General features: G+C 44.8%; 1 protein-coding gene across 7 annotated transcripts in view; it reads right to left on the bottom strand.

Moving 5' to 3' along the window:
- TSPAN32 (tetraspanin 32) overlaps positions 1-13,343 on the bottom strand; it is a 73,605-nt gene extending 60,262 nt beyond the window's left edge. For all 7 annotated transcript variants that reach the window (XR_006291840.1, XR_006291839.1, XR_006291838.1 and 4 more), the window contains exons 1-3: positions 13,196-13,343; positions 7,707-7,821; positions 3,996-4,093 (exon numbers count right to left, since the gene is read on the bottom strand). Coding sequence is in view for 3 of the 7 variants with exons in the window: in XM_037899643.2 (XP_037755571.1) it covers positions 3,996-4,093; positions 7,707-7,821; positions 13,196-13,261 (279 nt within the window). In the remaining 4 variants the exon portion in view is untranslated. The remainder of the gene's footprint in view (positions 1-3,995; positions 4,094-7,706; positions 7,822-13,195) is intronic.
- Between the last annotated feature and the right edge of the window lie 484 nt (positions 13,344-13,827).

Raw genomic sequence — 13,827 nt, 5'->3', positions numbered from 1 at the left:
CTCAGTCAAAGAAGATTTTTGGACACTAGTGCAGTACCTCAGACCACCATTTCCAGTTCCCTGGTATCACAGCAGCCTCTGGATATTAACCTAATTACATACGCAGCTCCTAGCTGAAGATCTGACCACCACCCTGTGCTGTAGGATTCATTCACGCTATTTGTAAATGTCAGTGGGTATCTACCTAGGGCCTGTCTACACTGTGGATATTTGTAATGTAAATACAACAGAGAAACCCCTTTTGTAGATGTGCTGCACTAGTATAAAATGCGGCTTCCCTTCAATGTGACTTACCCTGGTTTCAAACCAAGGTAAGCCACACTACTGCAAGCCCTGTATCATCACTTGTATTACACCACAGCCCAGGGTGTGTCTACACTGCAGTAAAACACCTGCAACTGGCCCATGTTGGCTGGGGCTGGGGGGCTATAAAACTACAGTGTAGACATTCAGGCTAGAGCTGGAGTCCAGGCTGTGTCTGGAACCCTCCTGCCTCTCAGGGCCCAAACATCTACCCTGCAGTTTTGTAGCCCCAAAGCCCACCCCCTGCGAGCCTGAGTCAGCTGACACAGGTCAGCCGCAGGTGTTTTATGGCAGTGTAGACATACCCCGAGAGGCCCCCCAACCAAGACTGGGGCCCCACATCATGCTAAGCACTATACCCACACATGCTAACAGACAGCCCATTCTCTACAGGGTTTACAATCTAAATAGAAATGACAGCCAAAGCATAGGAGGGGAAATTGAAGCACAGGGAGGTAAAGTGACCTGCTCATGGGTCACACAGTATCAGCGACAGGAACAGAACTCTGGTCTCTTGGCTCTCAGTCCAGCATGCTATCCAATGGACCACACGTTAGTATTCTATCAAAGCAGTTCATCTACAATGGGCATGTGTAGAGCGGTCCCTGTTCCTTTTCTTTGCCTTTCACAGATATAAGAACACCAATACTATAGCTTCCTCCTCTATCTGTTTGATTACATAATGAAATACTCTTAACAAGATCCATTTTATACAGAGACCTCTTTACATCAATAATTAATGAAAAAGAAAAGTCCAGTACATCAACAAAAAAGCTACAGAAAAGGGACTTTAGACTTTCTGTGAAACACACTGTAACACAGGAGCATGCTGCAGCGCTCTGAGACCATGTCTGGGAGCCGGAGTCTCCTGAGTTCTAATCCCAGTCCTTACAACTCCTCTACTGATTCAAGTGAATCATTTAATCTATTTGCTTTAATTGCCTACTGGTAAATTTGGGATCAGTAGAGGTATTGTGAGGATTAGTTACCGAAAAGCACTTGCATGGATAAACAAAAAACCAAACACACACACACACACCCACACAGAATTAACCTGTGGGACTCACTGTCACAAGATATAAAGGCCAACAGTTGAGCAACATTCAAACCAGGATAGGACATTTATACGAACAACAACAACATCCCCTGCTACATTATACATATGGAATAAAAATGTATAAGGGACACAAACCCTGGAGGGTGTTAGCTAGCTACTAATTTATGGGGATTAGCAAGGAATTTCCCCTTTGGACAGATAATTCCACGGTTGACTATTAGGGGATTTCTTGCACCTTTTTCTGAAAACTCTTCTACTAGCTACTGTCATAGAGGTTTTCTTCAGCGAGAGGACCTCAAGGCTTAGCTGCTAGTAATGAGCTCCCAAGCTCCTGCAGATTTAGCAGGACTCAGAGATCATCACTGAGAGTTTGGCATTGGCTAGGCTGGTAACCCTCTGTGTCTACAAAAACTATTGTGATTTCTAATCCATGCACTCATACCTGTCTCTACTGTTCCCTCGTTGTCCCTCCTGTGCTTGCTTCCAGTAGTTTCTGCTTACTGTCTAAATCCAAGATTGTGTGCTTTCTGGGGCAGAGACTGTGTTATTAGATTGTACATTAGGGTCCTAACCCTCGTCCGAGATCCTTCGGTACTAACATAATAAAAATAACAAATAACGTATCTAATGTATGAAATCTGAAGAAGTTGATTGAACATGACATCCCCCTCCCTTCTGTCAGTCAGCAGACATGCTGGCCAGTGCAGCTGGCTCTGGACTCAGACTTTGACAATTAAAACACAGGACAAGTTTAAGTTCACCACAGAATGAACAGCAGTAAACTGGTTTGCAGAGCGGTAGCTGCGTAAAAGGCTGGCGAGAAGGATGGCAGAACAATCTGACCTGACCTGTCTGATAATGTTCTTCCTACTAGAACTATGGGGGACAACTAGAGAGAAAGACAGACAAAATGGTGGTGAGAATGTGTGTGAAAACACTGCAGCTCATAACAAGATTGCAGGCAGCTTCTCTCTTATTTTGAGAACTTGACACCCTCTAGTGGTGCAGCAGGGAGGAGAGGATTACTCTGAAACCAGTACATAGTTTGTTCAGTTCAAAGGAAACCTGTAGGACTGCCGGAGTTTTTCTTCCTTAGAAGACGCATTTCTAGTTTCTTGTTTGGGTCAACAAACCTTACCTCTCCCCCCCCACTCCAGACACACTCACAGTGGATCTAGGTAAAAAGAGGCACCCTGACCCTGTGCTGTTCTGTCTTCCAAGGAGAGAACGGGTAGTGCAAAGGACTCCACCCACACTGCAGGGCTTATAGCAGCAGACACACACACACGCGCGCGCACGCACACGATTACTACACACACACACACACACACACACGATTACTCCAATTTACTGGTGACTCCCAGCCTTTGCAGTTCACATTCAGGCTTCCCTTGAGTTCACCGACTATATTACTGTACTACAACAGGAGAAAAAGCACACCCCCCTGTCCCTGTACTCTACGAGGCACTTACTCCATTGCTTTCCTCTTCCCTGTCCTAGATGCACACACCCCGCTCTCGCCTCCAGCACTGCAGGACTGTCTGATGCCAAGGCAACTCCATGCGTGAGGCTTAAAACAAACAACAAGGGAGGGTCTAAGAATCTGCTGCTGAAACGCACACAGCCTCCATCACCAGGGCAAAAGCTGCCTTCTCGTCTCCCTCCCTTCTCCTTGTGCAGAAGTGTTATTTGTTAATATGCTTGGTGCTTTACAAGACACAAGATGAATGCCTTGAAGAGCTTAATGTCTGAAAGATGAAAGGCAGACAGTGGATGCACTGGGAATCCCAAACGAAGCAAAACAGATGGTTCAAATGTGTCGCCTGATGGGGGTTGTTTTGCTCGAGGAGGTCAGCAGGAATGCCCCGAACGATATGGCTATGTAGTTGACACATTTTGAGGAGAAAATATCCATTTCATGCATATACCAGCTGATGAACTCCAATTAGTTTTCCTTAAAAGTATGAGCTACGTAGAAAGCTAGCCTCGACAGCATGCCAAAATTGGTAACGCAGTCAAAACTGAGCTGGTGCCACCAAATGTTCTAAGCTCACAATCATTGTGAATATATACATTTACAAAACACTTCATTAAATTGGAGTTAAGATTGCTATCGTGGGGCAGAACACGGGATTTCAAAATCTGACCCAAATATCAGAAAAAAACAAAGAAATGCGTCATTAAGAACACCACAAAGAAGAATGTTGGCATTACAAAAGCAAACCAACAATAACTGGCATCATCTTGACAGATAAGCACCTCCCCTTGACCCCAATCAGAGGCATATATACATAGCACCTTGAAAAATCAGGGCACATATAGATAAATCATCACCTGGAGTCACTTTGAGAGGTTAGGCACAGCCATGCCTTGAAAAGCAGCAGGCAACCTCTACCCCACTGTGGCATGATGTGCATTCAGTGTTAGCTGTCTTCTCCCCCATGTGTTCTGGGGCACAAAGCAAAACAACTAAGGCAACACTACAAACACCACATTTAACAGTCGATAAACCAAGTGTGGGGAGCAAGCTGGATCCAGACAAAGGCTCTTCCCTGTATCTCCACATCTTGGTGTTATCACTGAATTTGGAAACGCTGTTCCCTGCCCACCCATGCCCGTCTAACCAAACACTTACCATTGCCATGAGGCACACCGATTCTCTCACTGTGGCAACAGTACTCAGCAGGGCTGCAAGGACCAGAATCATGGTCAGACATATCCCGCTGTAGAATGCTGGAGGAAAGACACACATCGGAGTTTTAGCAAGACATGAAGCCCTAGCTGCCTTTCTTTCACCTTAAGCAGGGTTGGGCTCCCTTTGACAAGCAAGCTTTATAAACTAAAGCTCTCAGAAGAGCTTGCCTTTCATGAGGAACTTCTGAATTTTTGCTCCTCAAGCTATGAGGTTGGGAAGTCTGAGAACACCACAAAGCTAAAAATCTTGGCAGGTAGTGCCAGTCCCCTCTCACAGCAAAAGCACAATAACCTTCCCCATCCTGCCCAAATCTGCTGAAATCTTTAGGAGGGTGACATAATTTTGTGTCAGGACAGAGATTTAAGATATAGAAACTGAAGACATTCTACTCTGCTGAACCTGAAAAGAAAGGACTGTGTTAAAGAGTGTACACAAGAACGGCCATACTGGGTCAGACCAATGGTCCATCTAGTCCAGTATCCTGTCTTCCAGCAGTGGCCAATCCCAGGTGCTTCAGAGGTGTAAGCAGTGTCAGGATGAGCTCCACCCTGACATCTGGTGGTGAGGTGTGGCAAGTTGTGGAAAAGAACTTCAGGGACCGATCTCATTTGCATAGGCACACCCACCCCGCCTAGAATGAGGCCATAGCTGCCCAAATGGTCATTTTGGCTGCTATGGGATCCCCAGTGTCTCTGTTATTGGGGCAGGAAGAATAACTTGCTATTACCCTGATTATGGGAACTGTGCTTGGAACTGTACTTGGCCTTTTGTTATGACGGAGGGATTCACCATCAACTAAGTAGCAAGGGTCATGGGTTCCAAAACTGTGAATTGAGAGAGGCTGGGGACAAGTATTAATACTTGGTGGCATGGGCCCCTGGGTGAAGGCCTTACATGCTAATTGCACTTCCTCCTCTCTCCACTGTGGAATATCAGAGCTAATTTTGATTCCATTAGAAGTCTAGTTACAGGCTGCTGAGCTCACTTTGGGCTAATGGTGCACCAGCACTGAGGCTCCCCTACTACAAGCTGGATTCACCAAAGAGCTGAACTGACTAAGAGCTGAAATCACTGAGCGTTGTGTTAAGTAGTGGGGGAGCCTGAAGATATACTGTGGAGCAGTTTGCGGGACAGCTGGAGTGCCTTGTGGACAGGCTGGTGGAGCAGTTCGTGGGACGGCGGGAGCTGCTTGTGGGACGTGGAGCGGAGCAGTTCGTGGACCGGCTGGTGGAGCAGTTTGTGGGACGTGGAGCAGAGCAGTTCGTGGACCGGCTGGTGGAGCAGTTTGTGGGACGGCGGGAGCTGCTTGTAGGCAGCGGAGCGGAGCTGAGCGGAGCCGACCAAAGCAGTTCATGGGGCGGCTGGCGGAGCGGAGCGAAGGCCTATGGAGCTGTGGGGTGGTCAGCTTCAGATCACGTAAGGTGCCCCTTACCTCTCTTCCCCTCCCCCCCCATCTCCACCCAGGTTGGGAGGTAAAGCTCTGCAGATAAACTTTCGAACTCTGGGGCTGCCCTGACCAGGGAAAGAGACTTTTGGGTCATTGGACTTTTGGGACTTTGGGTGATTTGGGGTTGCTGGACTCAGAACCAAAGGGAAAGAGCATGCCCCAATTTGCTTGGGGTGGGGTTTTGCGCACGGGTTGTGTTACGAATCCTGTTGGTGGTGTTTCCCCAACATAATGCCACATTGTTTCTCTCTGTTATTAAAAGGCTTTTGCTACACTCAGACTATGTGCTTGCGAGAGGGGAAGTATTGCCTCTTGGAGGCGCCCAGCGGGGGTGGTATATATTTGTCCCAGGTCACTGGGTGGGGGCTCGAGCCGGTTTGCATTGTGTTATTGGAATGAATCCCCTAGATATTGAACCCGGCCCTGTTGCTGCCAACTCTGACGGGCAGAAGGGTTACAGAGGGAATGAACAGAACAGGCAACTGAGTGATCCATCCCCTGTTGTCCACTCCCAGGTTCTGGAAGTCAGAGGCTAGGGACACCCAGAGCATCGGGTTGCATCCCTGACCATCTTGGGTAATGGAAGTAATCTTGATAAATTGAGTTAATCTTTTTATTAAAAGTTTCTAATACTAAAATGACAAGAAAAAAACAGAAAAATGCCCTCTCTCTGGGCTTGTCTGTATGAACACTTAGTTTGTGGCAATCTGGGGTGTAAATCTACCCAGCGCTAGCCTGGCATTGGCCACTGTCAGAAGACAGGATACTGGGCTAGATGGATCTGTGTTCTGACTCAATATGGCCATTCTTATGCTGTGCACTTAAAAGCTTTGATCTACGCCACTTTGAAATGGGATAGATCATAGTGCACTAGGAAACTTTTAGTGCACAGCAACAGGGTCCACACGGACACTTAGTGCGCAGCAGATTAGTATGGACTAGATTTATACCCCAGTTTGCCATGAACTAAGTGTTCGTATCGATAAGCGCTGTGTGTGCAGAGAAGAATAATTGGAGTTAAACTACTGCAGTATAAAGGAGTCTGCATGCTCATATTGGATGTGGCTATAATATAGATCATGGAAGACCCTTGCTCTGCAGGGTACAGTACAGACACAAAATAAGGGGTAGTCTCTGCCCCAAAGACCTTACAATCTAAGGCCCTGCTCCCACAAACTCTTGCCTATATGCTTAATTTTATGCACGAGTCGTTCCATTGACTTCAATGTGACTATTTTTGTATGTGAAGCTAAGCAGATGCTTAAGTGCATTGCTAGATCAGGGTCTAAAAATGGACAAGATACAAAGGGATTGGGTTGCAGGAGAATGCAAGAGACTTTCAACTTATCCAGTGTTCATCTTTATTTGACTAACTTGCCCCACCACACCAAGTTTATAAACCTTTGCGCAGTGTCGTTGTCCCCGCCCTTTGCTCCCACAGTTCCAGCAGAACCATGTGCCCTGGAAACATGCCAGGCCACTTTGTTATTTTTGCCAGAAGATCACAAGTCCCCTTTACAATTATCTCTGCGCTCAGATAAAGATCCTACTGAATCACAGAGTGCTGAACAGGAGCATGTGTTCCAGTACCCACTATCAGGAGCTTACGCATTGCTAATCTTGTGCAACAGTCGCCTCCTACTTCCTGGCCAGAGCAGAGTCTAGCTGACACCCAATGGGAGAGTTCAGGAGCTGCACTGATCCTGAAAGCTCTTCAACCCAGAGCTCACGTCTTACTTTCTGTTCACCCATGTCCCCCTTCTATCCCACACAAATATAAATGTCCACACTTTTAAAGGGCCCTATGGCTTGTGTCTTATAATGTGCTCCTTTCTGTGGTCCTGTCCAGCCTCTCACTTCCACTGTGAGCTCTTCTTAAGCTCCTCCCATACCTTTGGGCCTACTTATAGAATATTTAGAACCCTCCCTGCTTTGTCTGTAATAGGTGAAGCATGGGGGACAACAGTGGACTCAGCAGTGCTGAGGCACAATGAACAGCGTTCCCCCACCAAAAGGCCAAGCAAGAGTTTCTCATACAGAAAAGAGGTACCTTGCCTCTGTAGTGGCCACACTACACACCTAATTGGGATCCCACTTCATGTGAAGTCTCTGAATTTCCTTTCACTGCATCCTAATTTTACATAGCTCCAAAGATGCTGGCCCTCACAGGACATCTCAGTTGGACTAAAAAATGCGGCACTTACCGACGTTGTGGAAGATTCTATAGGGGTTAGCCTCAGAGGAGACCCCACTGATTACACTGAAGTGAGCCCCATAGCGGGTGATAATGGTCAGTATGCTGACTGCCAGCCCCAGCAGCTGAAAAACAGAGATTTTACTGAGGAAGGAAAGTAGCAAGTGCAGGATTCACAAAAAAACTACTGCAGAACTTATGAAATGCTATCAGGTACACTCAGATACTTCAATCCATGCTCGAAGGAAAACAACCTGTTCCCTGAGAGAGTTAGTTTACAGTATATACCTAAAAGTCACATGTGAAGGGAACCCCTGGGCAGATTAATAAACTCTTTGGACAATGCTGTATAATTACTGCATTTAAAACCACTCACTCAATCCCTTGGACTCTGCTACCAGAGGAAATTGTAATCATTGGGAAAAACCAGAGGAATCATATTTTCACAGACATCCCTTTCAATGTATTTACATTGATATCTAAATACTACGGGAATTGGTGCAAATTTTGACGTGTGTGCATGAGAGGGTTGTTATTAACTTCAAGAACGGTCCTGGGTCAGATTGCGTTCTCTGCTCCAGCTCTGGAACAATTTGTAGTGTTTTCTGCGGAGTGGAGGGTAGCTTAGGTGTATTGTCATCTCTGCTAAGGAAAAGGCAGTGTAAATAGATGAGTCTTGCACTGTGCTTTAAGGCTTTGTCTGCACTAGCCTTTTTCCTCTAAAATTTCCCAGTGTTGCTATCATTTCAGCTCCATCAATGATAGTGCTACTGTAGATGACACACTGAGTGACCACCAACGTTTTAACCACTGTGTTGTCTAACCTGCTCAGAGCCTGTTAGATGGTGGCTGCAGGGCTGGCCTTACCATGAGGCGAACTGAGACGGCTGCCTCAGGTGCCAGACTACAGGGGGAAGGTTCGGCGGGGGGCCACCACTCGGACCCATAGTGTAGAAAATGGTGTCTGCTGCTGGTGCATATGTATTCTCTCTGCTCTAGATGCACAGAGATGGTGGAGTGCTGTGCTGGAGGAAGGAGGGCACAAGAGACATAACAGGCAGGCAGGAGAAAAGGTGAGAGGGAATAACAGAAAGCAGCAGGAGCTGCAGGGAGAGAGAAGAGGAGGAGCCTCTTATGTACTTCTCTGGCACCCCCAGGATCCTGGACTGATTAACACCAGCTTCTCAGGGAGTTTCCTGTTTCCTGCTGCTTCCCTGAATCCACTTGAGGAGAACAGGCAGTCAGCTGAAGTAATAGGAGCCAGTTAGGCCCTGCTTCCAGCCTGCTTATTTGTCCCCTTCAACTGAGTGTTGAGAGCCACTATAGCTGGCACAGAACAGCAGTCATGAGTGAAAGAAGAAAACGCCCCTCTGGGGCAACATTCAGAAAAAGAAAGCAAGCAAAGGAAGCTTTTCTATCAAAGCAGGAAGGAGCTCTCCTGAGGTACATAGACACAAATGTTCATGGTGAGCCTTCCGGCCCCAGTGAGGATGTGAGTGGTGAGGAGATGCCTGATCTTCCAGTTAGTCAGAGTGCAGGTAACCTGGCAGCTACTGCGGCATCCATATCTCCATCTCAAATGGATGTAACCATGCACATTCCTGAAGAAAAGTGTAGATCAAAGAAGAGTGTGGTGGAGGCACAAGAAACAGCTGCTGCTGAGTTTAGTTCCTTAAGTCTAGATGATCCAGGACTGTGGACCCACTTGAGTAGTAGCCTGAGGGACTTCCTTGTACTGCATGGGCTACAGCAAGTGAAAAACTTCATGTTCCCCAGAGACAATGAAAATAGAAGTTTCCATCCAACACATTACTGGTGTGAAATCCCCAATGGTGACAAAGTGGAGAGGCCATGGCTTATGTACTCAAAAACCCAGAATGCTGCATACTGTTTTTGTTGCAAACTCTTCCAGTCTAATGTTCCAGCCACATTGGGTTCTACAGGAACAAAGGACTGGAAAAATCTGGCTAGAAATCTGGCATGCCATGAGAAGGCAGCATGTCACCAGAGAGCATTCCATAGGTGGAAAGAGCTTGAGATGAGATTAAGGTTAAAGGCCACCATAGATGATCAGCATCAAGAGAAGATTGTATCAGAGTCTCTTTACTGGCAAAATGTTCTGAAAAGGCTCATTGCCATTGTGAGAATGGTTGCTACTCAAAACCTAGCACTGCGTGGCACTTCAGGTCAGCTGTATGTGCCAGACAATGGAAACTTACTTAAAACTGTGAAGCTGATGGCTGAGTTTGATGCTGTACTCCAGGAGCATCTAAGAAGAGTCACCACCCAAGAAATGTACACACACCACTACTTTGGAAAAACAATTCAATATGAGATCATACAGTTACTGGCAACAAAAGTCAAACAGAAGATTGTGGCAGGTCTGAAGTCAGCAAGATATTACTCTGTTATTCTGGACTGCACACCTGACATCAGCCATACGGAACAAATGACTTTAATGGTGCGTTTTGTAACAATGACAGAACCTAGTGAAAATGTCCCTGCAACGGTGACTGTCAGAGAGCATTTTCTAGAATTTATTTACATTGATGATACTACAGGAGCTGGTATGACAAATGTGCTTCTTAAAAAGCTGGAAGATACAGCAATTGCGATAGCTGACATGAGAGGTCAGGGCTACAATAATGGTGCCAACATAAGAGGAAACAATGGAGGAGTGCAGACACGGATCCAAGAGTTAAACCCTCAAGCTTTTTTGTCCCATGCAGTTCTCATTCATTGAACTTGGTGGTCAGGTCAGTGATGGAGCATCAGCTTCTAGTGAGGCTGCTGAATTTTTTAATGTAATTCAAAGCATCTATGTATTTTTCTCTGCAGGCAGAAGGCAGAATTGAGACCTTTCAAAGTTTTGGCCCAAGCGAGGGGGCATGGGGGCGTCATTTGAGCTCCCCGCCTTAGGTGCCAAAATGTTGTGGGCCGGCCCTGGGTGGCTGTCTGAGTTATGCTAGTGCTCCCACCATTGCTACCAAGAGTAGAGTTGAAATAGGCATATCAACAGTGGGGAAATTTAAAATAAAACAAAACCCTAGTGTAGCAAATCTGAAAGAGGCAAGACATGAATTCATCCTGATCTCCTGAGGTGGGGTCCTCTAGATTCAGGCTTCCCTCAGAATGCCTCCTCTCCAGGTTCAATGAACTTTGTTTAGGGAGGCATCAACAACTGCATTACATGCATACAAAACCTTTAGAATCTGCAATATTTTCCAAATTCACAAGGAGAAGAATTCTCCACTCATAAAAGGACATCCTGGAAATTCAAACTCTGTGGAGAATCAGAAGTAATCATGTATGTGTTAAACATTGCACTTAACTATTCTTCTAAGTGTAACCTTATTACCTTTTCAGATGATGACCAACAGATTTTTCCTAAGAAGTATAGTTTGGTAGATTAAATATACTGTGAGCCTAAGAACCCCTCAGTGCCAACTGGTAAAGGGTTCACTCTTCTATAACAACAACTTAGCAGTCCTGACACACTCATTACACTTAGCACACCGCTTTCTAGTATTTATCCATAAAGAATATCATGCAAGATCTCTAATAAAAGCTTATGTCATACTGATCCTCAATCGTTGTGAGATGTATGTAGAGATGATAAAGAGTGGTGTATAAATACTGAAAATATGTTTTAAAATCTATGCCCAAGGTAGAGCTGATAAACAGGTTTTGGAGACACAAACAACAATAGCTGGTTCCATAAGAGACCACCTTGTCTAATATCCTGGGACCAACATGGTACTAAAACACTGCAAAAAGACACCAGAAACTAAACTGAACCACAGAGGGTCATCCTGACTCTGGGGAGGAAACAATGGATTTTGGGGGACTGTAAGAAGAAGGCAAAAGGCAGTACACTTTGCATTCATGAAAGAGAGATCCCAGCCACATTGCTTGGAGATGCTGGGAGATTACTTTAGGTGAGATAAACTACTTTAGACAAGGGTTTAGTCTGTTAAGTTTAGAATCTAAGAAGTGTGTTACACTTTTTGTTTAATATGTAACCATTTCTGCTTCCATTATTACCCTTACTCGTTATCTTTTAAATCTTAATCTTTGATAATAAACTCATGACTATTTTCACTAGAAATCTATCTCAGTGCTGTGATGTTACAGAAGAGTTGATCCTCGGCTGAATCGAACAAGCTAGTGTGCACACTGTCCCCTTGGCTAGCAAACCTGGTATTTCTGTGAGTGTTCACTAGTTAAGGGCGGGAGTACTCCAAGGACTCAGGGGTTGAAGTGTACTTATTACTAACCTGCACAGAGACAGCAAGGCCTGCAAGGCAGTGCTTGGGTTGATAGAAGCTGGTGATTTCAGGGAGCTGAGCTACGTCAGGCACAGACTGATTCACACTAAGGGCAGGTAGCAGTGAGGTGCCTCACAGCTCTGGTGCCAGGAGGGAGTGCCACATATACAGTAGCAGTTTCGCCCAATTTCAATACCATGGAACTTAAAATACTTATACATACACAGTAAAAGGTTTGGTCCAGCTTCATTCAGCTCAGATTTCCAGCAGAAATACCAATCTAAACAAAGCCTCATGGCCTCACTACTGATGCATGTTATTGTCTGTATCCATATGTAAAGAATACAAATAAACTAAACTTGAGCTAAGCACCTCCCCCTTCAACAGGTTTGAGTGCAGTTCTACCTTGAATAAGTCGTATACTTCATAAGCACAATGGCAGCCCTTCTCTGAAGGGAGAACAATATACTGCAATTAGAGCTAGTCAACCAAGTTTTGAATTTACATTTTTTTCAATGAAATTTTCCCCAAGTTTCCCCCCCTCCAGTCTTTTTAACCAACTATAGAGCTATATTCACTTAAATAGTCACTTGTTTTCCTCTCTCTCTCTCTCTCTTTTTTTTTTCAAGGGGAGCAAATTGTAGTGCAGTTTTCCCAGAACTCCTTGGAAGAGTTCACCAAATTTCCTCACGTTTGCTTCTCCACAGCCACCCAACCAGAACTATAGAGTTTGTAGTACAGAGTCAGAAGATTCCAAAAGTTACATTCCATCCAATATCTGTACCAGCAGACAGGCTTCTGTCAGACTACAAAGATGCTCTAGCTTATCCAACACATTTAAAACCACACGCACCTCAAGAAATTGTTCATCCAAGTGCAATAAAAAATTTTTTTAAAAAGAGAAGCATGAGAAGATATCCCGGTCCTCATCTTAAAACTACCATGTCTGATGGCAGCAACAAATTTCTTACTTAAAGGCTAGCTCAGAATTGTGAAAGAGTTGCATTACAGTGACACTTGAGAAACCAAAAGCTTATCAGTGACAGAAGGCAATGCTGGGGAGTTGCGATAACAGTTCAGGATGCAGTAATTCATACAGTTTGCTTCTTTCACCCTAGACTTTCTCTGTCCTAAAACTGAAATGAGAGAAACAATTTTTACAGTTCCTTTTTAAGAAAGAATTTTAAGGTGGTCAGTTTACTTATCCCAGGTTTCCACTTCTGGTTGTTACCATGACAAAGAGGCTGGTCACTATCAGCTGGCATTTGGTGGTCCTGACCCAGTGTCTCCGTCCCATGTTATCCTCTTCTCACTCAATACTGGCAGTCAGTCCCTGGAGAACAGTGCTTCAGCTAAGCTGGGGCAGCTCACAGGAGAAGCTGTCAGTAGTGCATCTTGGGAAGTGTAGTCCTACTACAAGCTGACACACCTACCCCAAAATGGATTATTATTAACAGCACTTTTCATCCAAGGCTCTCGGTGTTTATAACAGTTTTATTATTAGCTATGAATATGAGAGCTTGAAATGAATCTTTTTTTTTTTAAATTCATGAGATTTTAAAGTCAAATTTGTTGAAATACTTATAAAAATGGTGATTGAAATTTGTCATTTTACTGACATACAGTGCTTTGGTAAATTAAAATTTTCAGTAGCTATTTTTATAATGTTTTTGGTAAAAATAAGTCACCAGGAAAAGGAAAATTTTGAAAAAATAAAGTTTCACAAAAAGCTTTGGCGTTTTTCAAAAAAAAAATCCATTGATTGAAGAAAATCATTTTGTATGAAAAATGTCAGCCTGCTCTGGATAACAAGATATTACTTCCCTTGCCCCAAAAATACAATCGTCTCTGACTCAAGAACCT

This window comes from Chelonia mydas, chromosome 6 (genome assembly GCF_015237465.2).
Source record: "Chelonia mydas isolate rCheMyd1 chromosome 6, rCheMyd1.pri.v2, whole genome shotgun sequence".
In the NCBI taxonomy this organism is placed as follows: domain Eukaryota; kingdom Metazoa; phylum Chordata; order Testudines; family Cheloniidae; genus Chelonia; species Chelonia mydas.
This window is presented reverse-complemented; position numbering and strand designations above follow the sequence as displayed.